The following is a 25945-nucleotide window of genomic DNA, read 5'->3' as shown; positions in this document are numbered from 1 at the left end:
AGTTGCTGGTGCTGAAATTGGCAACACTCAAGCCCTCTCTCCAAATCGCAGCCTTGCTGTATTACAGCCTTACTGAACCATTTTACTGGGGGGATGATCCAGAGTAAAGTATTGCCAAATAGCTGACATGTTGCTAGCGCCATCTGGTTCCTCTACCACGTAGTTTATAAACGAGACCCTGCTACTTCTCAATTAGCTCCATCAGCTCTACTTAAAATTACATATTAGCAATCAACTTCTTCTTCACAGTAACAGTAGTTGCCAGAGTCAGCACAGTGCACCTTCCTGTTGATGTCCAAACAGCTGATTATTAATCATAAAAATAATTGGCAGATTAATTGAGAATGAAAATAATTGTAAGTAGCAGCCCCAAATCACAATATGCATCAAGTAAATACTGACAGATGACTCATACTATTCATTACAGGAAAGCTCCTGAAGGGAAGAGGCACTGTGGCTTCTCTGGTGACCATGGGTATGACAATAAAATTAACAGCATGCAGGTACAGTACTCTCAATAATCTATAGCTGACTGGCTTTTAATACCCAGTGCAGCAGCACATTAAAGTAGTACTAAAAGTAATGGTATAATGGCTATAATAGTATTGTACTTAGCACCGGTAGTATTGAAATTGTGACTAGTGAGATGCTAACTGTTGTTTACTGTGACAAATCAAATGATGTGCTATCAACTTTCATTTTCAGACAATTTTCTTGGGGTATGGACCAACATTTAAATTCAGGACTAAAGTCCCTGCCTTTGAAAACATTGAGCTTTACAATGTCATGTGTGGTAAGGCATATTTTAGTGTCCAAAGTGGGTTTTTAACCAATATGTGTGTTGACTGGTTGACTGATTTTTATTTACTCTCAGATCTTCTCGGTCTGAAACCAGTTCCCAATAATGGAACCCATGGTAGTCTGAACCACCTGCTCAGAGCCCCTCCATACAGACCCACCATTCCAGAGGAGGTCTCCAAACCAACAGCCTTTGGGCTGGTTCCTGCAGTAACAGATGACCTGGGCTGCAGCTGTGATGACAAGGTCAGCTGTGATCAATCAGTGACTGGTCTGGGATCAGTGCTGTTGTTTAGAAGATTGGCTTGTCTATCACTTGGAATAGTGGTAACTGCCAACAGTTAAACCAAAGTCATCCTGATCTTTATCACCTGCCCTGGTGCTCCATGCTAACACTTAACTGTGAATAGAGGTAGTATGTAAATCCATTGCTGTATTTGTTCTAGTTACAATGTAATTACAGCTGAGGTTGATAATACTTCCTTAATTTAACAGTAAAAAGCCTCATGCCACATAATTAAAAGCCAGTTGCAGCTGCTGAAATCTCTGTCCCCTTAGTGAGGACAATGTCTTAAATGGCCCTAAACATGGTGTAGTGTAAATAGTTGGCATGGAGTGCTAGAGATAACTTTTGGTACTGATTGTATGTTTGCATCACTTTATAGGTTAGCTATTCAACAAGCCCATCTCCAAAAATGATCATGTATTACACAGTGTGATAATACACATGAACAACTGTGGTCACAGAATTCAAAATCAGAATTCCTTTATTGTCCTGCAAACAGGGAAATTTCTTTGTTATAGCAGCCAATGGACAGTAATATTACATAAAACAATAATAGTATAAAATAAACAATATAATAAAAAGGTAAGAAATAGAATAGACTTGTATATACATATAAATATGATATTGTACACAATATGAACATGTAATTATAAACAGTGGTGGTAGTGTGTTGTTATTTACAAATAATGAATGTGGGTATTAAAATATTGTCCAGATTTGTCCAAAAGGTTTCCTGTATATAATGACATCCAGGGTTGCATCTTATGTTAAAGCTTTCTCTTGTGTAATCACAGTCAAAAGATTTATATGACACTGAACTGATTCCCTCGGGGCAAATAAGGTTCTTAAAGTCCAACAGAGTGTGACTAACCTGGCTCTGTAGCTGGCAAGAGGCCAACACTTGTAACTGTGTTTGCTGTATCAATAGTTATTGTATTTATGTTCTTTCTTACTTTATTGTTTATTTAATAGAGAAAATGCACAGTGTTTTCATTACACCAAATATAACTCAGCAAATTTATTTTTGCTGCCACTGACAAAACATACTTAACCATATGAGGAAGCTACAAGGTGATAGCCTACTTAATGAGTAGATCATCTCCCCATTTAGTCCGAAGACTTTGATTGAGATGAGAGAGATGAAAAATGTGGGTCAATGTTGCTCTATCGTCTATTGCTCAGGTGACCTGTTGACATTCCTTACTGTCAACAGCCTTTACTCTCAATGCAGGAGAGAGTTTTGGTAATGATTATATTTGTACAAAGAAAATGTAACTAAGAACTAAAAAATGTGGCCAGGCCTGTCTACAGCTGATCCAGCAGTTGATGCCAGAGCTGATCCTGACTGCCTGTGAGGTGGATGAAAATCTCTACCCACCTCTCACAAGTACTAAAGCACTTACTTCCAATTTGGGCTGAGATAGTCTGGACTGGTTCTCTCATCTTACAGAGATACAATTACAAATATTGTAAAGAATTTGGACAAAGAAGCTTTAAAATGCCAACCAAACCATTTTTGGACCCTCTGAGTTGTCAGTGCAGATCTCCTCTTATATATTTTTATGCATATATTTGTCTTGATCATGTAGTAGCCAGTCTATTCACATTCAGTGCTATTTTAATTCAAACCTCTTAGTCATGGAGTGAAAAGATCTACACAAACAGAAATTATATGACTTGACCCCAGGACGCTGTCAACTGGCAGCTTCCTATTTGTTATCAGAAACAGTTTCCATTTATGGATCAATTTAATGTTTGATAATGCTGAAAATAAATATGTAGAACAGAATATGTGTATCTGTAGCAGCTCTGTCAGGGTTGGAAAAGCCATCATTGTCCATCAGACCTCCTAAACATTGTGGCTGAAGTGACTGAAGGGCTTTTGAATACAGATGTTGTCATTTTGGTATTCTTTTTTTTTTTTTTTGCTTTTGCAGTACAATTAAAGGTCCAGTATGTGGTATTTAAGGTGTTTTGTTACCTTAGAATGAGCCTTTCATACCTACAGAGAGAGCAGGTCCTCTTACATGGAGCTGCCAAGATTCACAGCTATGCTTCGACAGTAGCTCAGAATGGACAAACCGAACACTGGTTCTAGAGACTGTTTTTATTTGTTTTTTGGCATTTTAAGCAGTTACTGTTAGATTTGGGGTGTTCAGTTGGTTGCAATCTGAAACCACACTGCTAGAGGCTACTAAATCCTACGGACTGGACCTTCAAACCTTTGAATCTGTAAAAAAAAAAAAAAAAAAAAAAAATCATCTGCATGGACCTTTAAACCATGATTTTTTGATGGCTTGTGTGTGTCTGTATGTGAATGAGCCTGTTTGGCTTGTAAAGATGTATTGATTTACTTGATTACTTCTTCTATTCTGCCTCCTTTTAAAACAGAAATAATCATGTTGTCTGTTTGCTTTCTGCTGCAGATCTGGAGTCAATTCACATTCAAGTCAATAAATGCATTTAACAAAAATCTGTAGATAATTTGCCAACAAAAGGCAGTGTGTTCTACTGCTCACATTGACTGCCTGCTCAGTCTCTATATTATCAGTGTCCTGCATTGTTTGGACTGGAAGTGATTTGGCCCTTCTCTGCAGTATGGCACTTCATCTTTACTGTGTTTGTGATTCCCATGTAGATCTCTGGCAAGAGATTGTTTCAATCTCCAATCTTTTTGCAGTTGCGTGTAAAAAGTAGGGGCCAGAGAGGTTTGAAAGTGACCCTTGTACGAGGCTATAACCTGGAGTCACTCTGGCTCTGTCTCTTACAGAACAAAGTGGAGGAGCTAAATCAGCGACTGAGGCAAGCTATGGATGGTCAGTGTTTCAAGATGTTACTGATTATGATTTTTTTTTTTTTAATACAGAGTATCAAGCCTGAAGAATGACCTCACTATCACTTTCTAAGTTTAATAATGACACCATATGAATCCTCCTCCTCACTGTACTGTTTAGAGCAAAGCTGCAATATCTAATCCAGCCAAACATTCACTCTATGTATATTGTATGTAACGTTGGTCAAAACAGATAAAAAAAAACAAAAACATGTTGAAGTTGTAAAATGCAGTGAATCATCCACCATGTCTCAAGTCAAACTGCATCATGACCCTATGTATATATTATTCCTTACTGTGATGGCTTCAGTGTGAACTATAGTGCTAAGTCCTGTCACACACCAGTTTCTCTTCTGCTGTGTCCCTCTGTGCGCCGACCCTCTCAGATAACAAGAACTTGCCTCATGGTCGACCTGCTGTCCTCTTCCGCACCAAATACTCCATCCTCCACCACAGAGACTACATCAGTGGCTACAGTGAGGCTCTCTCTATGCCTCTGTGGACATCATACACTGTCAGCAGACAGGTACTGTTCATCCTGCAGCATGAAAGATGGTATTGAGTCTCACCAATATGAAACAGATAATTATTAGTATGAGCAGTATATGAGCCAGACAAACCTAAAAAAGAAAAAAAAAACTTCTTAAAAACATCTTATGTCCTTCATATGTTCATAGCTAGAATATTTTTGATACGACATAAAGGAGGACCCACAATTGTCCTCCCTCACTGAAATACATGAATACGCATTACGAGGGTTACATACAGGGCTGTTCATGAGATATCTAACTAGGGGATGCACATGATAGTACAATAAAAAATTATATCGCAATCAGCTTGACAGATGTTGCGATAGGATTCATGAGTAGTGGGAATGATTGTGTTTTCATCACAGTTTCCATTTTCACTGAAAACAGTGATGAAAAGTGATCATGATGATCATGATCATGATGAATCATGATGATGTGATAGCTGTTGGGGCACCAAATGTTTTCTTACATCTGGTGAAGAAGACTTGTAGGCCATGATATCTGTGCAGCATTACAGTATGCTTGGAGCAATATTAGATATATTAGACATTATCGAATATCATGATAATTGTCTCATATGCGATATTTTTCACAATATCAAATATCCAACATCTGTGTGATTCTTTACCTGAGAGGAACTAGTCTGAATGAATTTTAAGTTTGATTTAATTTACATGTCTCACCTGGCCCTCTAGTTTAGAGGGAGGATGCCACTTCCTGTTCTTTTAGGTGTGTAAGTTATTGTAAGATTGTAGATGTAAAGTATATATATATTTATTTTGATGTTTAAAAGTGTTGTATGTCTTGCTGCTAAGAATATCAACCTCTGAGTCCTTCATTTATGTATGCATTACATTTCATACTACTAATCATCACCCATGACTTCACTGCAGGACTGTCACACATCTTGATTCCTCAAAAGTTTTTAGCCTCTGCGATTTGGATATTTGGAAACAGCTTAATTTTTCACCAACATTTTTCGTGGTTTTAGAATATGTTAAAAGTTCCCCAAATACTTTAATGGCCACACTCAGTCTTTGCTTTTATTTAATACAAATATTTATTACTGGCATATCATAACCATTTTAAAGTCATAGTTAGCAAACTATTAAAGATTACATTGTTCATGCTAGACAAAATGTACTTTTAATGTGCTGTTTTAAAAATGGCTGTCTGATTCAGCATTGTTCTACAATGTGTTTGGAACATTATTGTTATAATAATTATGGAAGAGTTCTCAGTAAAAGAGAGCAGTGGTTGTGGCTAGAAGCTACAGATGTGTAACATCAGCAACAGTTTCTCCTACCCACCTGTTTCTTCAGAGGCCTATGGGCGCTGCCATGACAGATAACTACTTCTGCCGGTGGTTTTCTGTTTCCGGTTGCCTTGCAACTGCATGACGGACCGCTGCCGCCAAGCTAGCACTAAACAACTAGCCTTAGGTCATAAGTGCTAAATTGTTTTTAAAATGAGCTCAGGTACAACATGTGCTATTTTTTGTTGCCACAACAATTCATGAAAATTGAAGTTTTTTTCAGAAACGTCTCGTGCAGCACATCAACAACTTAGACAAACATGTCCATGTCCAGCACCCTAAATGCCATGCTGGAGTCAGGAACGGAGACTAGTGTTGCTCGCGGCTTTGACACTAAAATAAATATTTGGGTTTATAAATATCTTCCTCAGAATAGCTGCTGCAGGACTGCATGACTTCCCTAACCCGACAATGTCCGAGCAGCCGCCTGTCTCTACGACTCCACTTTCTTTCAGCATTATCCACACTGTGTGTTTAGCTTGATTGAAGCTGTGGCTGAGCACTAACTTTACTGCTGCCTTCTTCAACTGTACTTTCCCTATTTTGTTACTGTGCAGGTAGCTGTATGCCTCTGTGCTTTTGTAACTGCTTAATTCTCTGCTGTCAACACCTTCAGAAAATATAAGATAATTAACTGTCGATGTAGCTAACGTCGGGCTAATGCTTTATGTCATCTGTCCACTCCGTGAGAGCTGACGGGTGAAGCACTGTGAGAACTGTCCTCACAACTTATTAAAATATCCGTACTGTGTATCCACCTCCGATTTTTTTCCATTCTGTCGCTTTCTTTGTGTTAAAAGCCGGTTTTTAGAGCGAGCATTACAGCTATGTTAGAGTAAACACCGAGGTTAGCCAGTTCAACCGGAAGAGCATAACCGAATACCGCTATGAACCATGGGTAAACTCACGAAGTCAGGAATAAGATGGATAGATGACTATGCTTATCTCAGATCACAGTGAGTGCAATTGATTTGGCCATTTCTGCGCTTCAAGCCCCCTACTGGCAACAGTAGACTTCTACCCTTATTTGACACCTTTGTTACCTGCAGGTCATGCCGCTGGTCTGATAAGACATACACCTGTTGAACAACTGAAAACCATCAAAAGTTGAAACTAGGTTCATAATATGCCCGCTCTTTGTATGTGCTTGGTCTCGCAGGTAGAAGTGTCTCCTCTGCCTGAAGCGCTGTCCAACTGTGTGAGACCTGATTCCAGAGTCCCTCCAGCCTACAGTCAGTCCTGTACAAACTACAGAGCAGACAGACAGATCACCTACGCCTTCCTCTACCCACCTCGTAAGTCTACCATAGAAGCTCCAACAATGAAACACTGAAATACAATCACTAAATCAAATCACATATATTTTAATAGCATTTTCATTTTTACCTGGAAGTGAATATTTGGACTACTGATCAGAGAGGTTCACAAGTGTCAGCTCTGATGATTGAACAGGATTTTGGCATTATACATTAAAGTTTGAATAATCCACCAATGAATTGAGAAAAAATTAAAGATTTGTTAATTGATTGTAAAAAAATAATCAAGTCTTTGATTTTTTTGTCTTATTTTGCTGTGTTTTACCGGCAGCTCTACACTAGTGAAACAACCAGTACAACTCATGTTGGGTGTCTTGTGTCAGAAAATTACATTTTTTTTTTTTACGTTTTCTACAGCCTAATTCTAATTTTCATAGTTGCTCATCATTCCCATCAGCCAAAGTAACATTACTAATACAACACTGTACCCAAAATAGTTTTAATCATGTTTCTTTTTTCTTTATTGACAGAAATGTCCACAACTATAGACAAAAAATATGATGGTGTACTCATCACCAACACCGTCCCCATGTATCCTGCATTCAAGAGTAAGTCGGTCAGAGATTAAAACTTTGATTCAGGGCTTTATGACCTGCACAAGAATCCAGCCAATTCAGTGCTGATAGCTTCACTAATATTTCACAGCTCTTACAGCACCTCCTATGCCATCTTTTATGTTTCATTCTCACAGCTTGCTGTTTCTCATACACCTCTCTCTCAGGAATATGGGGCTATTTCCAGAGAGTACTGCTGAAGAAATATGCCGCTGAGAGAAATGGGGTGAATGTTTTAATTGGACCCATATTTGACTACGACTGTGATGGTGTCAGGGACACAGCTGAGAAGATAAAAGAGTAAGAACATTTATTTTACTTTATTCCAAGTCACCCTTTTATGTCATCACTTGTGGTGCTCTAGGATTCAGTCTGAACTAAAGCTGTGAGCAGCGATGAATGGGCCCTTGCAGTCCACGCGCGAAGGGGCATGATGCTGTCGGTGTGTGCCGCGTACCCAGCCCCATTGCCTGATTATTGTGTACGCATCTCTTAACTGTCCTTGTTCCGGACAGTGCAGGAAGGGGTTAAATGTAATTTCCTGTGTCCAACATGTGGTGCTGTGAATATGACTGTATATTGGCCTATGTGTTCAGGGCTGGACTCTTATCAAACATGTGAAGTTTGATCCAGATAGGAATAAGGAAGCCATTCCTTTATGATCTGGTGGCCTGTTCCTGCTGGTATTAAATAATGTACGCTGATGTCAGAAGAACTCTCTGCATTCTACATAAAAACAAAATGGACTACAGGTGAAAGATCCCTCAAATATATTTGTGGTCAGTTGTGTTTTGATTATTGATTGGCGGCGACGCTGTCGGAGGGTGTGTTCACCTTTTAGTTGCATATCATCTTGTAGTGTATGATATGGAGGAAAAAACTATGTATGTCATGTAAGGAGGATGTTTGTCTGAATTCCTCTGTCCAATAGGTGGCACTATGGATACGACACAGTATTGATTCATGGAGGTATTCAGGGTGAGATCGTATACATGTGTGATGAATTTGGTGTACATGGGAAGTTGTATGTTGAAATTATAAGGCCTTGATGCTTTATTGAGAAGCATGAAAATGGACCGCACAATGCTGGGCAGAAAACAAGCAGTAAACGTCATGTAAATCGGATGATGTTTGTCTGACTTCCTGTGTCCAGTAGGTGGCACTATGGATATGACACAGTTTTGATGTACAGATATATTCAGGGTGGCTCCCTCTACATTCCTGAATAATTTGGTGAAAATGGGAAATTGTATGTTGAACTTATAAAACCTTGATGCCTCATGGCAAAGGAAAAAATGGCTTCCACCATCACAGCCACCAGACTGTGGTGTTTAATCTGTAGGACAAGATACTTTTCAAAGGAGGCGTAAAGTGACGTTTCATATCAAAGTGGACAACGTCCTGTTGGACTGACAGTATGGGTCCAAGAGGGTTTTTTGTGCATCTGCTCATGACATATGCACACCGAATTTCGTTCCTGTATCTGCAAGTAGGAGGCGGGGCATTACATGATGTTTTTTTGTCTGACTTCCTGTGTCCAGTGGGTGGCGCTATGATGATGACACAGTTTTGATGCACAGATATATTCAGGGCGACTCCCTCTACATTCCTGAGAGATTTGGTGTAGAAGGGGAATTGTATGTTGAAGTTACGAGGACTTGATGCTTCATGGCGAAGGATTTAAATTGACCGCACCACCATAGCCAGCAGGTATGATGTAGGCGAAAGCTTTTAACCGGTTTTCATCTTCAAGGTCTGAGGATGATACTGACTGACTGTGAAATCTGTTGTGTTAAATCTGTTGGAGGATGTCATTACAGTGCGAGAATTAGAAATATTTCAAAATGGCTGCCACAGTCAAAATGGCCGACTTAGTAGTGATGCTGAGACGTATTGGGGGGCAGGCAAGAACAATAGGGGGCGCTACAGAGCCTGCAGGCCACGCCCGATGACATTAAATTATCAAATTTTTCGCTGGATGTGATGTATATTCCAAATTTGGTGAGTTTTGGGGTATGTTCAGGCTTCCAAAACAGAAGTTATACCACAGAAGAATTCGGTCTCTTTCAATTACAACAGGGACCACACAGGTCTGCAACCTGCTCAGGCCCTAACTAGAACTGTAAGCAGTTATGAACAGGGGCCAAGCCCCCCCCCCGACACACACACACGACTTGGACCCCGCACACCGCAGAGCCCACGGAAGTTGGCCCCAAAGGATGATGGGCAAAAGTGAGGACACAGGCCATCGTCTGAGCTGTGGTATTCGCTGTTATGGGAAGTGCACTGGAAGTGCAAAAGGCTGAATGTGTTCCAAATTGGATTTGTTGTACTAAGCCACGCCCACATTGACCAGTAATGACCACCTTCAAGACATGGACTAGGGTTGGCCCTACATCATACCAACCAAATTTTGTAAAAATCGGCTTAGCCATTCAAGAGATATAAACTTCCCATATTTTTAGCGCCCCCTAATTGCCAAAATTTGCTAAATTTGGCTCATCCCTTCCCAGTGTCATGGCAACCAAGGATCTCAAATTTGGTGTTAATAGCATTTAGTTTGACCAAGATATCAAACAGTTTACTTTTGTATAGCTAGCTACAGAAATTTGTTTGTTAATAATTTGCGCATTTTTTGACCGAGCAAAATTCTTTTGATAACTTTATATCAGGTCCAACTGAAGAGTGTACGTGCCAAGTTTCACACAGATTGGACAAAATCCCAAGGAGGGGTTTGTGCGATTTTGCAAAGAAACTTTATGGCAGTAGTGGGCATGGCCAATTGCAAAGTCATTCAGCTCCATTCAGGGAATCTGGGGATACAAGGATTTTGAATGTGAGACATACGGTGTCGGGGTAATAGGCAAAAAAGCATTGGCTGAGGTTACTGCGCCCCCTGCAGGCAGATATATGTAGTTTTTTGTGTCTGAGATACATGCAGGTGTCTGGACCAACCCTCCAAATTGCACTGCCATCCCTTGCACAGTTTAGCCTACAGCACCACTTTTATCCGGAGAAAAATAAAAATCTTTAACAACAATTACAGTAGGGTTCCTAGCACCACTGGTCCTAGGATACATACACGTTCCCTCGGCCCCTCAGGCTTTGCTCCCTAAAAAATTAAAATAACCACTTGAAAAACAATAGGGACCTCACAGGTCGAGACCTGCTTAGGCCCTAATTATGAACCCACAGATGGGTCAAAAGCAGGCATCAGAGAGAGGGCCAATTTCTGCACTTGGTATTGCTGACATAGGAACAGAAAGCAAAGTGTGAGTGAGGGATCCAGTCCTTAGCTTGATTGAGAATCATGAAAGTATTCCAGAAAAGGTCCCCACACTTTTTTGAAACTTTTCTTTGGAGTTACGGATTGAGTAATGTATTTTTTCAAGGTTTAAACAAGTCATGACATCTCTCAACCACTGAGCATGGGTGGGCAGGGCAGCATCTCTCCACATAAGCAACATGGCGCACCTGGCCAAGAGAGAAGCGAACGACAGAGTTGGCCATTTAGCTGGTCTCAGGTGCCCATTGACCTCACCCGTGTTTCCAAAAAGAGTGACCAGAGGTTTGGGTTCTATGTCCAAATTGACAATTAGGGATAAGGTTTGGAAAGCTTCCCTCCAGTATTTCTCAAGGCTAGGACATGTCCAAAATATGTGGATAAGTGAAGCCTCCTCTCTCTTATATTTGTTGCAACAGGGATCCACATCTGGGTGAAAACGAGATAACTTGGTTTTGGATATATGAGTCCTGTGTACAACTTTGAATTGCAACAAGCTATGATGGGCACAAAGAGAAGTTGAGTTAATCAATTTAAAAATTGTGTCCCATATTTCCTCTGACAAAGATAGATTCAGATCTTGATCCCATGCGATTTTAATGTTGTCAAGTGGGGCCTGCCTTATGCCTTGCCGTTTATTACAGATAAAGGAGATCAAACCCCTGTGAGATGGCTGTAAATTGAGAAGTGCATCACCAATGTTCACATCAGGTGTCTGAGGGAAGCTTGACAGTGAAGAAAGTGTCTTATTTGTAGATACCTGAAAAAGTGAGACTTTGGGAAATTGAACTTTTCAGTTAGTTGCTCAAATGATACAAATCTATTATCTATGAAAAGATCCCTGAAACACTCAGTACCCAGTCTCTGCCATTCCTGGAATGTTGGGTCCAGTAAGGAAGGTTGAAAAATATGATTGGCAGAAAAGGGACTTGAGAGGCAAAAATCAGAGAAGCCCAAGTGTCTCCTGAACTGAGCCAACACCCTCAATGCGTGCCGGATGACTGGATTATCTATGAGTTTATTTGGAGGGAGAGGAAGTTTAGATTCAAGAAGTGCTGGAACTGAAAAGTTTTTAGCAGAACCCAACTCCACTGCCACCCATGAAAGGCAGTCAGGTCGATTGTGAAAATATGACCAAAATGTAAGACAGCGAATGTTGGCTGCCCAATAATAAAAACGAAAATTAGGCAGCGCCATACCCCCTTTTCCTTAGGCCTTTGGAGATGGACCTTATTTAGCCGAGGGTGCTTTCCTTTTCATGTATAGGATGATATAACAGAGTCTAATGTCTCAAAAAATGACTTAAGAATGAATGTCAGTACTGATTGGAAGACATACAAAAATTTAGGGAGAATATTCATTTTGATGGAATTATTTCAAAAAGGGCGACCACTGCGTCAGGCAACATTTTCTGTTTTAGAAAAATAAGAAAGTTTTCTCTGAAAAGACACGTGTGCTTTTTTGTAACTGTAATACCAAGGTAAGTGAATTTGTTTTCCACAATCCTAAAAGGGAAGTTGGAGTAGTCTGATGCTGGCGTCCCCTCACTGACAGGGAAAATTTCAGATTTGTTCAAATTTAATTTGTATCCTGAGAACTGGCTAAAATTGTTCAGTAGAGACAACATGGCGGGTAGAGAGATACCTGGATGTGAGATAAAACTTAACAGGTTGTCTGCGTATAGAGCCACCTTATTTTCTACTCCATTCCTCCATATACCAGAAATATTCTCACAACTGCAGATTGCTATTGCCATCAGCTATATGGCCAGGTCAAATAATAGGGAGCTTAGAGGTCACCCTTGTCGGGTTCCCTGTTAGAGGTTAAAGGGTTGTGACAGCTGAGAGTTGGTAAGGACCAAAGCAATGGAGCATAAATATAGTAATTTCATCCAGGCGATAAAACTCAGACCGAAGCCAAACCCTAAGTCTCAAATAAATATGCCCACTCTATCCAGTCAAATGCTTTGTCCGTATCTAAAGAAAGGACACATTCATGAATTTAACCAGAGGGGAGATATAAAATGTCAAATAGCTGATGTATGTTGAAATAGAAGTATTGATTTTTGACAAAGCCAGTTTGGTCTTAAGATATGAGGGACGGTAAGGTATTTTCCTATCTTTTCTATCTAAACTTTGGTCAGAATTTTAAGATCAGCAATTAATAGAGAGATTGGCTTACATAAAGAACACTCCGTTGGCTCCTTGCAATAAGGGTGATACATACTTCATAGAATGATGTCGGAAGCTTACTCTGCTTGAATGAGTCAGACAGCACTGTGCTTAGCTGTCCCAGGGATTTTCCTGACTGCAGTGAGGAAATAGCTGCATCTATCTCCTCTTTCGTTATGGGTTCATCTAATCTAATTTTACTGCCAGGGGAGAGCATGGGAATGTTTAGTCACTTCAGAAAATTACCCATTAATATAGTATCATGCGAAAATTCAGAAGTGTAGAGTTGGGAGTAGTAACTCCTGAATGTGTTATTAATCTTAGCGTGATCCGAAGTAGTTTTGCCATCCACCGTAAGTTAAGGCCAAATCAAATTTGGTTTGAAGCTCCACCTGTCTTTTATATAGGTCAGGGTTTTTAACTTGAGCATATTGTTTATCTATTTCCTTAATTTGATCGGCTAATCCTAATCGTTCTTGTTCTGGGCCTTTTTCATATTTGCAGTGTGGGAAATAATTTGCCCCCTAAGGTACGCCTTAAGAGAATCCCAGACTTCTCGACTGGATGTATCTGAAAGAAGAAGGATTTATGTACTTTCATAAAGTTTACAAAATCATTGTCTGAGAGGAGAGTTGAATGAAAGCGTCAGTGTTTTTTTTTAACTTGAGGAAGGTCAGGCAGTACCAAAGATAGCACAACAGGAGCATGATCTGATATCACTATGCCCTGATTTAGCACAGGAGCGTGCCAATGGTATCAGTTCATTATCAGTGAAAAAGTAGTTAATCCTAGTGAAGTCATAGTGAACGTACAAAAAGAAGGAATACTCTCAAATGCACAAAAAACATAGGAAGTACCATACTGTCATTCCAACAGGAAGTCGACTATTTTGATACAAAGTTTCCATTTCACCCCCATTTTGATCCATTTCCACTCCTCCTACAGATTGAACACCACAGACTTCCAATTCACTCAGTATCATCCTCAAACCTTGAACATGTCATGTCATGTCATTGTCCGAACCGCTTATCCCTTTCCATGGGGTTGCGGGGTGTTGCTGCTGGAGCCAATCCCAGCCTTGTCTCAGGGCGAGGGCAGGGTACCCCCTGGATAAGTCGCCAGCTCATCGCAGGGCCCACCTTGAACATGAAAATTTTTTTTAAAAAAAGCTTTCACCTACGTCAGACGTGTTGGGTGTCATGGTACGGTCCATTTTCATTCTTCGCCACTCAAGGATCAAGGCCTTATAACTTCAACATACAATTTCCCATGTACAGCAAATTCATCACACATGTATACGATGTTGCTCTGAGTACCTCCATGCATCAATACTGTTTCATATCCAAAGCGCCACCTACTGGACACAGGAATTCAGACAAACATCCTATTTACATGACATTTATAGGTTTTTTCCTCCATATCATACACTACAAGGTGACATGCAACTAAAAGGTGAACACACCCTCCGACAGCATCGTTGCCAATAAGCAATCAACACACAACTGACACAACAATTCGTTAGAGGGATTTTTCACCTGTAGTCCATTTTGTTTTTATGGATAATGCGGAGACTTCTTCTGACTTCAGTGTACATTATTAAATACTGGCAGGAGCAGGCCACCAAATAAAGGACCAACTTCCTCATTCCTATCTGGACCAAATTTCACATGTTTGATAAGAGTCCAGCCCTGAACACATAGGCCAATATACAGTCATAGTCATAGTGCAACATGTTGGACACAGGAAATTACATTTAACTTCTTCCTTCCTGCACTGTCCAAGCAGTTAAGAGATGCGTACACAATAATCAGGCAATCGGGCAAGGTATGCAGCACGCCCCGACAGCAGCATACCCCAATACATGTGGACTGCGAGGGCCTATTCATCGCTGCTTGCAGCTTTAATTCCTCCAATTTTTGCTTCATAAAAATGATTTCAGACTTTGGCCTTTGTTTATTAAAAAATGCCAATGCCAATGCCTGTCCAAGGGGAAAGGCTATGGATTAAAAAAAAAAAAAACATTAAGTTTGAGTCATTCTGTTTGACTTTCATCGCAGGTATGTAAGTGGAACAATCCCCATCCCAACACACTACTTCGTGGTCCTGACCAGCTGCCTAGACTTCACACAGGCTGCAGACTCATGTAGAGGCCCACTCAGCAGCGCTGCCTTTATCCTGCCACACAGACCCAGCAACGATGAGAGCTGCAGTGTAAGGAACATCTTATCTTTCAATGAATTGTCACATTTAAAAGGTCACATGCTGTTGAAAGCGAGATTGCCATGTGTTTTGACTATAAGGCAGGTCTCTGTGTTATAAACATACTGTGGAAGAATCCCAACGGTAAGTCTATGGGGTAAAGTGCACAGAACATACTCAGAGGCTATGCATTTAAATGAACTGACTTTTCATAATGTTGTAGTGTACCATCTATACAGTTAAAGATGTCAGCCATGCTCTTAGCATGGCCATCCATCCATCCATATTCTTCTGCTTATCCTGGGCCAGGTCACGGGACAGCTGTCTGAGCAGGGACACCCAGACTTCCCTCTCCCTGGACACTTCCTCTAGCTCCTCTGGGAGGATCCCAAGGTATTCCCAGGCCAGCTGAATGACATAGTCACTCCAGCATGTCCTGGGTCTTCCTCGGGGTCTCCTCCCGGTGGGGCATGCCAAGAACACCTCCCGAGGAAGGCATACAAATGCCCTAGCCACCTCAGCTGGCTCCTCTCGATGCGGATGAGTAGTGGCTCTACGCGAACCAGGCTCCTACTCCGGATGTACAGGGACTGTATAGCCCTTAGCAGAGGGCCTCCGCCCCCACACTCCCGAAGCACCTCCCACAGAATGCCATGAGGGACACAGTTGAATGCCTTCTCCAAGTCCACAAACCACATGTGGACTGGTTGGGCAAGCTCCCATGAACCCTCGAGCACCCTGCGGAGGGTATAGAGCTGGTCCATTGTTCCATGGCCAGGACGAAAACTGCATTGTTCCTCCTGAATCCGAGGTTTGACTATTGGCCGAATTCTCCTCTCCAGTACCCTGGAATAGACTTTCCCAGGGAGGCTGAGGAGTGTGATCCCCTGATAGTTGGAACACACCCTCCAGTCCCCCTTTTTGAATAGAGGGACCGCAGCCCCGGTTTGCCAGTCCAGAGGCACTGTCCTCAACTGCCATGCGATGCTGCAGAGACGTGTCAACCAAGACAGCCCCACAACATCCAGAGACTTGAGGTACTCAGGACAGATCTCATCCACCACTGGTGCTTTGCCACTGAGGAGCTTCTGAACTACCTCAGTGACTTCGGCTTGGGTGATGAATGAATAGATCTCTGAGTCGCCAGCCTCTGTTTCCTCTATGCAAAGCGTGTCAGTGGGATTGAGGAGATCCCTGAAGTATTCCTTCCACTGCCCGACGATATCCCAGTCGAGGTCAACAGCTCCACACCTCCATCGTAAACAGTCTTGGTGGAAGGCAGCTTCTTCTTCCTGAGGTGCCGGATGGCTTGCCAGAATTTCCTTGAAGCCAACTTGTAGTCCTCCTCCATGGCATCCCCGAACTTTTCCCAGACCCTGCCAGTACCCGTCAGCTGCCTCAGGAGTCCCTCTAGCCAACCAGGCTCGATAGGACTCCTTCTTCAGCTTGACAGCATCCCTTACTTCTGGTGTCCACCACCGGGTTCGGGGATTGCCGCCATGACAGGCACTGGAGACCTTATGGCCATAGCTCTGAACAGCCGTGTCAACAATGTAAGTGGAGAATATGGGCCATTTGGACTCAATGTCCCGAGCCTCCCTCAGGATCTGGTCAGAGCTCTCCCGGAGGTTGGAAATGAAGACCTCCCCGACAGACGCCAGACGTTCCCAGCAGACCTTCACAACACGTTTGGGTCTGCCAAGTCTGTCCAGACTTATCCCCGACTCGAAGGCGCAGGGAGACGACCCTCTCATTCACCAGGGGAAAACTCCAACACATGGTGGCTGAGCTGGGGAGCTGTAAACAAGCCTACACCAGCTTGCTGCCTCTTAACGCGGGCAGCTCCAGAGTGGAAGACAGTCCAGCATCTCTCAAGGAGTTGGGTTCCAGAGCCCAGACTGTGCGTGGAGGTGAGCCCAACTATCTGTAGCCAGTACCACTCAACCTCCTGCACTAGCTCAGGCTCCCCTCCACTCAGCGAGGTGACATTCCCTGTCCCCATGGCCTGAGTCACCGTCCGCAGATTGGGTCGTCAGGGCCCCCGCTCACGACTGCCATGCACATCGCATAGCACTGGCCCCTTGAACCCTCCTGCGGGTGGTGAACCTACTTCTTGGGGGCAGGCCCACTATGCTCTTTCGGGCTGTGCCCAGCCGGGTCACGTGGGCAAAGACCTGGCCACCAGGCGCTCACCTGCGAGCCCCTACCCTAGGCCTGGCTCATGGATGGCAGTAATGCCATTCTGGGCGATGTGTATGTTCTTAGCATGACCGTGGTTGCAAATCACTGGTAGAGGTTGTGCAGAAACATAGTTGACAGTGCCTGCTCAGGCCTGTGAAAGCTGACTGGGCTTCTTGGCGAAGGGGGGGAGTCAAGCCCCCAGGAAGCAAATTTGTCATATTGGTCAAACTGTGTAATTCAGCACTCTCTCCATAAGCTTAAATTGTGTAAGAGGCGCCTGTAAAACAGTGGACACATTTTTGCAGCATCACAACCCCCGCTAAATGACTCGTGTTACTTTCAGAATTTTCAGTCCAGTGACATTTGGAAAGTCTAGAAGAGCAACTTTTTTGGGTTCATTTCACCACTGAGCACCTTTCATTGGAATAATTAGGGATGTGTCTCCAATTCTGTGTCCAAACTACACAAAAACTCAAATTATTTTCTAGAAAGCAGTATCCCTTACCAGAAAAGACCAATCAGCTCTCACAGGCCTGAGCAGTACATGTTTCCATACAGGCACAATGGTACCAAATCTGGCAACTTCACTGCAAAACACGTTAGCCATCGTCACTGTAAACAACAGCCAGGCTGACTGCAAAAACTAGTTCAAGTGTGTAAGCATAGCTGTTTTGTTTATGTGCAGATTAAAAAAAATATATATATATATATGTTAACTTGTGAGATTTAGACCAGTTCACTTTGGACAGAGCCATGCTAGCCATTGTCCTCTCTTCCCATTCTTTATGCTAAGCTATGCTAACTACATCTTGAATACAGCTCTGTACTTAACAACACATGTTGAAATGTTCAAGGAGGGGAAACCTATGCTAATGCTTCTGTGCTCCTTGCTGTCTCCCTGCAGAACTCAGAGGAGGAGTCTCACTGGGTGGAGGACCTGATGAAGATGCACACGGCTCGAGTTAGAGATGTGGAGATCCTGACAGGCTTGGACATGTACCGCAGAACCACACGGAGCTACGCTGAAATCCTATCGCTCAAGACCCACATGCACACCTACGAGAGTGAGATCTGATCTTTGTTGGCTCCGTTTACATTATATTACTGATCTCTTACAACTGTGGTGGATGTATGTGACTTGCATCAGCTTTACTTCTCAATGGAAGCTATGGCTGCTCTGCAGCTGCTTTGCAGTACTGATGTTGTGGCCCTTTCACTGAGTATTTAGTTTCATCTCATTCATTTCATCTGTTGAGATACAGAACTAACAGCAACTAGCTGTGATCCTGTCCACTTCTCTTTATCAAACTGACAGAAGCCGCCAGATCAGGAGTAGGATCTTCTGCACATACAGGACTATTGTGCCATTTGAAACACAGTGCTTAGTTTGTCTTCTTTTACTGTGCAGTTTTCACAAGCAGAATTATATATATGTGAACGGCTACAATTGAATCCATACTAGTTATTAAGTATCTTCATATGTTAATATCATCGAGGCCATTAATTCCTCATCATTCCTGTAAGATATCATATGTTTCCTTTTATTCATTTTATGATTGAGCAGAAAAGTTTCAACCTATTACTGGGCTGATCGAGCCCTGTAAAACGGCCACCCTCCCTTCAACCCCCATCCTCTGTGCATTGCATGTCCAATACAACATGCAGCAGACACATGGGGGCTAGATTAATGTCCCCCAAGAAACCAACAGTAATCCTATGCTAGAATATTAATTGAAACCATTTTTTTTTTAATATTTTGATTAAACATGCCTTTACTTCTGAAAATGCATCATGGTAGCACAAAATAAAGTCTTCAAACAAGATTTATTTTTTTCCATTTAGGGCCCCTCTGCAACGCTGGGCTACCAGCCAAATGACAATGCAGGACTGATTTGTTGATAGTACATTTAGTGGTGCCCTTCAAAAAAATTGACAATACATTGTTGGTCCCCTTGTCCTGTCTATACATAGTGTTTTACATTCATCACATCACCTTATATTTAAATTACTATCTGCTACCAGCAAAGTTTGTTGTTTGTTAAGTACATAACAACTCAAATTAATTTCTAGAAAGCAGTATCCCATGTGTGTGAAAATGATGATGTTTTAAAGTTGTAAAATAATCTTGAACTGCACTACAAAGCTGTCAACAGAATCTGTCCTGGTTAAAGGTGGCTCCATGAGGTCATGTTATCAGTTTCCTACCTAGTCAGTTTTATGTTAAGTTTACTCATTACATTCTGTCGGCATTGAACAGTTTCTCTATGCTCAGTGATGAGGAGGAAATTCTCTCTGTTTTTCCAATGAAATGAAAATGCAGTGTTGTTGTCTGTGAATGTACAGAGTGTGTGTGCATGTACGTGTGTGTGTGTGTGTGCACGCGTTGAATTTGAGATATTTTCTATTTGTTTAAATGTGTGTGTTGAGATGTTGTCTTTCTGTTCTGGGCACAATAACATGTCATTAATCATGATTGATTGTTTACTCCAAAACATGTACTACCTGTGAGACTGACCTATTTATGCTTTATGTACTATTTCATCACAATAAACAAGTATTTTTATTAAATCAAATGTGGTGCATATTAAGTGCGTCCAACTTACTGACCTAAGCAAGACGAGCATGTTTCCTGGAGAGAATATATGTGAATGCTAAGATCCCTAGCTGCTTGTGAAGCTGTCACATAGGAATGGCCAGAGGGAGGTCCCTGTGGTGGCTATTTGTCCACTCATTTGTACCCACCTGTCCTCATCTGTAACATCTGTACGGTATGGTTGTTGAAACTCATAAGAATTAGTGTTAGAAGGCTTCAAAGCAGCAACTTTCAGTTGACAGTCATACAGTAGCAGAAGCATTCTGTCAGAGGGTAGGCAACACAATGTTGAATGCATCCCCACTCCAGTTTAATCTTATTCATAATTTTCCATCAGAAACCCTTGTTTAGAATTCCTAGATTAGAACTGATGAAAAATGAATTGTGATATTTTATGGATACATAGAAAGAATCTTAATGTTTTCTATCATTTATATGATCCCACATTTAACACTGAATACTAAAATTAGGTAAACAAATACAGAAATACATTAGTCTTGTGAAGTAACTTATTGATATTTCTTACAATGAAGCAAGTCATTTATGGCTCTCCAATTAGACCACACTAAGTGGGGGACTGACTACTTTTCTCCTCTGTCATATATATAATTCATATCTGTCTGTGAATTTCAATCAAAGTCACAGAAAGGTTGCATGCACAAGATTTCATTACAGATCAGTGGATATGGATATGTGTAAACATATAGTGTTTCAACAGCAATTTTACCTGCACATATCATTTTACTAGGGCTGTGAGTACTAAAGCTGTCTCAATACAGCAATTCAAAATGAATACCAAAGCTGACTAAATATGGAAATTCAAAATGAATAGTAGAAGTATAAGGCTGTGAGCAGTGACATAGAATTTGTCTTCAAAATAAGAGCTTTACATTGCACCCCATTTAGAACTGGGTTCTTAGCGGGGGGCTTTTATTTTGAAAGAAGCAACCGTTCCGTGCTAACACAACCAAACAGCTACAGAGACCGAGGAGACGCTGCGTCTCCTGGATTTCAGCAGCTGTCCAGTTGCTCATCTTAATGTTTGCAGATGAAGTGATGGACTGACTGCTGTGATCAGCTGTTTCTTGGTTTTAAAACTCCTCGGTTGTGGGTCGCACAACAGTGCAGGTCATTGGCACCTCCACCCACCTCACGCAGAGGCCGGCACATTTCTGCCTGTTTTTAGATAGCAGGCGAGGCGGAAATAAGTGTACCCTCCGAAGCGGAAAATCGGCGGACCAAAACAGACCCCCAATTTGCCGGCTTCTGTCTAAAACCGCGGACTGAGCCGCCAAAAGGACTGGCAAATTGGCGGCGTGGTCCGCTGTCTAAAAACGGCTCATGTCTGTTGTCACCCTGCTTTAACTAGCAACGCAGGTTGGAAGTGACGAACATGTCCAGACAAGTTCCTTGGTGCTAGTGCTACTGTGACGTGCCACTGCTAAGTAGCCTACGGGTCATTCACTGGGCCAAATTTAAAATGCTCACGCATTGAATTGCCACTCAGAATCTCAGAATTAATTGCATTAATTTTTATAACGCATTAATTTGTAGTGTAATTAATACATATAATTAATGTGTTAAACAGACAGCCCTAATATTTTCTGGTTGGTTCAGTGTCTTGTTTTATTTTATGTTTTGATTTCCATACCCTCTTGTGTCCTCTCAGTGTCTCCTGTGTTCTTCCCTTTGTTTTCCCCTTCCCCCTGGTTATATGTTTGTGTCCCTCTGTCAGTGTGCTGCTCATCAGCCACACTCCACTATCACCTGCCGCCCCACCTCAGCTGTCCCTCATCTTGTCCTTAGTGTCTTGTGTTTGTAGTCTTTGTCTTCCTTCTTGTGGTTTTCAGTGCATTGTGTGTGCTTTGTGTGATGTCCCTGGTGGAGTTGCCTCTTGTGTCTCCAGTCTCCTGTTTGGTATGTTCTGGATTTTGATTTCTTTGTTGCTTTTTGATTTGAACTTTGCTTTTGGTTGTTCTTTGCTTTAGCCTAAGTTGCTACTTTGTTTAGTCCGCGTCTATTTTGGTTTTCTCGTTTGTTCTCTCGGTTTTTGTATTTCTCAGCTTTTTGGTGTAAAAAAAAAAAAAAAAAGAATCAGTCGTAGGATTTTGAACCTGTGACCTGTTCTTTATGTGTTATACCAAAGTGGTCATGTCCACCTAAAATGTTTCCTGAATGTTAGGTGTGTTAGATCCCAAGCTTTACCCCTGTCCAGGAGGTACTCAACCAGCTCTCCATTTAAAGGGTTAGATCCCTAAACCTACAGAAAGGTTGCTAAAAAGTGGGAACTTGAATAGGAATTGCTTAAGCTGATGGCGAGGAGACTCCAGCCACGACCATTATGGCAGCTCTCCTCTAAATGATCTGTGCATTTGGTATGGTGCTAGGTTGGATTTTAAGGGCTTTCGGTAAACCCTAAGAGAATGTTTCAATTTGGCTGGCTAGAGTAACCTTTAAGAACCTTTAAGATATTATGCACATTTAACACCTGACTTTTACTTCCATCAAAGAGACATAAAATCAATGTCCACAATTTTAAATTTAACTATGTTATGTAGGTTTAATTGCATAGATTTTAGCAAGGGCAAAGCATACAGCGCAATACTTGTTTCAATTAGTATCCGTAATTATCAAAAATACTTATTGATAAATCACAATACTTTAAATAATAAATTAATCTAAAAGAGCTGAGGCCTGGTTAGAAAAACTTAAATTTAGGTGCGATGGAGAGGGTCAGGTCTTTCCATGGCTAGCCTTTCCCTTCCTGCTGAGAGTCCAAGTCCTTGAGGCAAATCACCACCCCTGCCAAGGTCTCGTAACTTCCTCAAAGTCCAAACTTCACTCCAGCGAGTGAACAAAAGTACTCCAATATCCAAATTGTAATCCACAGCATGTTGGCGAAAATTGTTGATCCCTTGTGCTCTTAATTCCTTGGTCTGTTTCTGCTGAAGATTTCTTGAAGTCCTTTCTGCAATGTTTAGGCTGCTCACATTCTCCGTCTCAGGTGTTTCTTCAAGGCCTGAGCGAGTGGAAGAACGAACTTTAGTCCGTGCTCCTCAGGTTATACACACTCTTGCTTCGGACACTGGCTTGGTTTTGTGTCCTTATTAGGACATGTTTTAGGACATGTTTTCAGCATCTCTCTATTCACTAACCCCTTGATTAAGATTTCCTAACGCTTCTCTCTTCATAATTATCTCAGGACTATGTATAATGTCCCTTTCTTGTATTTGTGTCTGGCCGGAGTGTATGACTCTCAACTTTTCTGACACTGTCTCCGTGTGTGTATATACTGGTATTTATATTAGACAGGAGTAAATGGATATCAACTATCTTGACAGGTGGCATCATTGGATTTAACCCTTAAGACACCTTTTAAAATGAACATACAAATTTCAACCTTGGGACCCAAAATGGTCCCTCATTAAAGTGTGATAAAAATGTCATTTTTTTTTTTCACTTTCACCACATCAGATCTTTTCAGCAACTTCAGACCTAACCACAGATATAAAGTATTTTTTATATGTAGTGTGTTAAGTGTCTGGTTTTCTATTTTGATTCATCTGGTTTTAATTATCTCAGACAACAGTGACACAGAGCACAAAATTTTGTTTTTCTTTAGTCAGGATAGAACACTCCTGACAAACTATGCACTGTCTACCGAGATCAACATCGCTAGTGTAGCTAACCAGCTAAACACAGGGAGCTGCTTACCGGATGCTCAATCTCCTCGCCGGCTGTAGGTATGCTGGCGGTGTGCGAGTCCTGTCTCCCCACCCTCTCAAAACTGAGGGACAGCGTCTCAAAGAGAGGGACAAAATCCTAATAGAACTCTCCACCGTCGCCATGACCCAGGCGAAGCTGATCTCCCACCTGAGGATATCCGTAGCATGACGACCATGGACAACACCGCATTGCCATAGACCAGCTTGATCACCAATGAAACTCTGGCCCCAGTACTAGCCGAGTCCCGTTGGCACCGCCAGGGAGCCAAGCCCAAGTCATCGGCACCCTCCAACTCCTACCTACGTCCCGCAGAGCTGCTGTGCTTCATATGGCAGGATGGAATGGAGGCTACAGTGAGCTCAACTCCAGTCAGGCTGGGGGAACCCTGGTCAGTGGTGCACAGGGGGCTGGGGCTCGTACATCTCCTCCTCCTCCGCCTCCGGATCTGCCACTGGATATCAGGTATGACATCCTAGGCCTGCAGGACTTCCGTCCCGGGGGTGCGCGGTCCGGCTCGCCCCGGGACTTGCCCATTTGGCAGGTCGTGGCTCTCACCAGTCCAGGATCCAGGGTCCACCAGTCCAGCCTGATCCCTCCCCTCCATCTTAGCCAGGAGAAACCGCGGCCCGGCGCCGTAAACCTGCACCTCAGTCTCCATCCCGCCGCACCTCCAGGCAGCCAGTGATCAGGCACGTGGCAGCACACCTTCTGCCACCTTGGAGCCAGCGTCAAGGAGGTCGCATCCTCTGCCCTTAAGCTGAGTGAACAGCACAGTGCGGCCTCCACGCTGGTACTGGAGGCTGGCATCAATGACCTCAAAAATCAGCAGTCGGGGATAGTTAAGCGGGACTACATCTCCCTTGTGGATCACCTGCTGGACATGTGGAAGCAACTAATTATCGCTGGCCTGCTTTCCCCCGCCTCGGTACGGTGACGTCACAACCATCCGCCTTCGTCAGCTGCACCTGTGGATGAAGGTATACTGCCTGACAAAAAGTATCCCTTTCGTAGACAATTTTGCAGTGTTTTTAAACAGGCCTCGTGTTTTTAAATGGCACGGCCTCCACCCAAACCAGGAGGGATCGCAGCTTTTATCTGTTAACATTGACCTGACTATCCGTTCATGCACCACACCCACCTCCTGACTCACGGTACATACATATGCACACGGACACTCTACCCCTCACTCACCTTTACCCTCCCCCTCCTACACTATACACGCAGCCCATTCTGTCGCCTGGAGGCACAGGACAACATCCACAAAATTCAAACCAGACTTTCACCAAACAAATTAAGCCCAGGACTGTTTTTAGACCAAACTGTGTTTTTAACATTCCTTTGAAAAGACATGATGAGCACACAATGTAATTTTAGATAAAAACCTAGACAGCATTCTCCTGACAGAGACATGGCTTGGCACTGATGCACCTGTTGTTCTCACTGAGGCTTCCCCACCCAAATTTTAACTTTTTATTTTCTACAAGAGGGGGACAAAAAGGAGGCGGAACTGCATCAATCACTAAAGACACCATGTTGTCAAATGAAGTGTTTTTTAAGAAATATTTATCATTTGAATATCATGCCTTCGTTTTTAGCAGCCCCCCCATCCTCTGTATTACAGTCTACAGACCACCCCGCTATTCCACCTCTTTTAACAGTGAATTCTAAGAGCTACTGTCAATTATCCATAGCAATTATAACAAGATATTAATAACCAGTGATTTTAATTTACACGTAGATAATCCCTCAGATACAATGTCGAGAGAATTTTGAAACCTTCTACATTGCTTAAATTTTAATCAACGTGTCATACCCACAGCAGGGGGCGCACTTTGGACCTGGTCATAACCTATGGCCTGTCCATTGGTGCGCCCTCTGTTGTGGACCTGGCTGTGTCTGACCACTTGTCTGTTTTTTACAGTCACCAGTTTTAACCAGCGCGGGGCCCCTGTGAGAACAGTGAGGAAACACTACCTAACTTCTGAAGTGGCTGCAAATTTTATCGAGATTTTAGAGAGCACTCCTGCAGAAGTTTTACCACCACCATCTAATTATACTGTTGAGGGTTTTACCATAAAATAAAATCAACACTGGACTCAGTGGCTCCACTTTTAATAAAAACAGTTAATACAAGACATACACCCCCGTGGAGAAATACAG

At 42.3% G+C, this 25945-nt stretch overlaps 1 protein-coding gene across 4 annotated transcripts in view; it reads left to right on the top strand.

Moving 5' to 3' along the window:
- Positions 1–20039, top strand: part of enpp2 (ectonucleotide pyrophosphatase/phosphodiesterase 2) — a 66714-nt gene extending 46675 nt beyond the window's left edge. For 3 of the 4 annotated variants that reach the window (XM_037075610.1, XM_037075609.1, XM_037075612.1), the window contains 10 exons: positions 428–503; positions 706–793; positions 875–1044; positions 3765–3900; positions 4304–4443; positions 6922–7057; positions 7549–7626; positions 7800–7932; positions 15144–15297; positions 18371–20039. In XM_037075610.1, the coding sequence (XP_036931505.1) occupies positions 428–503; positions 706–793; positions 875–1044; positions 3765–3900; positions 4304–4443; positions 6922–7057; positions 7549–7626; positions 7800–7932; positions 15144–15297; positions 18371–18541 (1282 nt within the window). In that variant the 3' untranslated portion in view covers positions 18542–20039. The remainder of the gene's footprint in view (positions 1–427; positions 504–705; positions 794–874; positions 1045–3764; positions 3901–4303; positions 4444–6921; positions 7058–7548; positions 7627–7799; positions 7933–15143; positions 15298–18370) is intronic. The other variant, XM_037075611.1, reaches the window with a different exon arrangement.
- The last annotated feature ends 5906 nt before the right edge of the window (positions 20040–25945 follow it).

The sequence above is a fragment of the Acanthopagrus latus genome, chromosome 17 (genome assembly GCF_904848185.1).
Source record: "Acanthopagrus latus isolate v.2019 chromosome 17, fAcaLat1.1, whole genome shotgun sequence".
Classification (NCBI taxonomy): Eukaryota; Metazoa; Chordata; class Actinopteri; order Spariformes; family Sparidae; genus Acanthopagrus; species Acanthopagrus latus.
The sequence above is the reverse complement of the archived record's forward strand: the minus strand, read 5'-3'. Positions and strand labels throughout refer to the sequence as shown.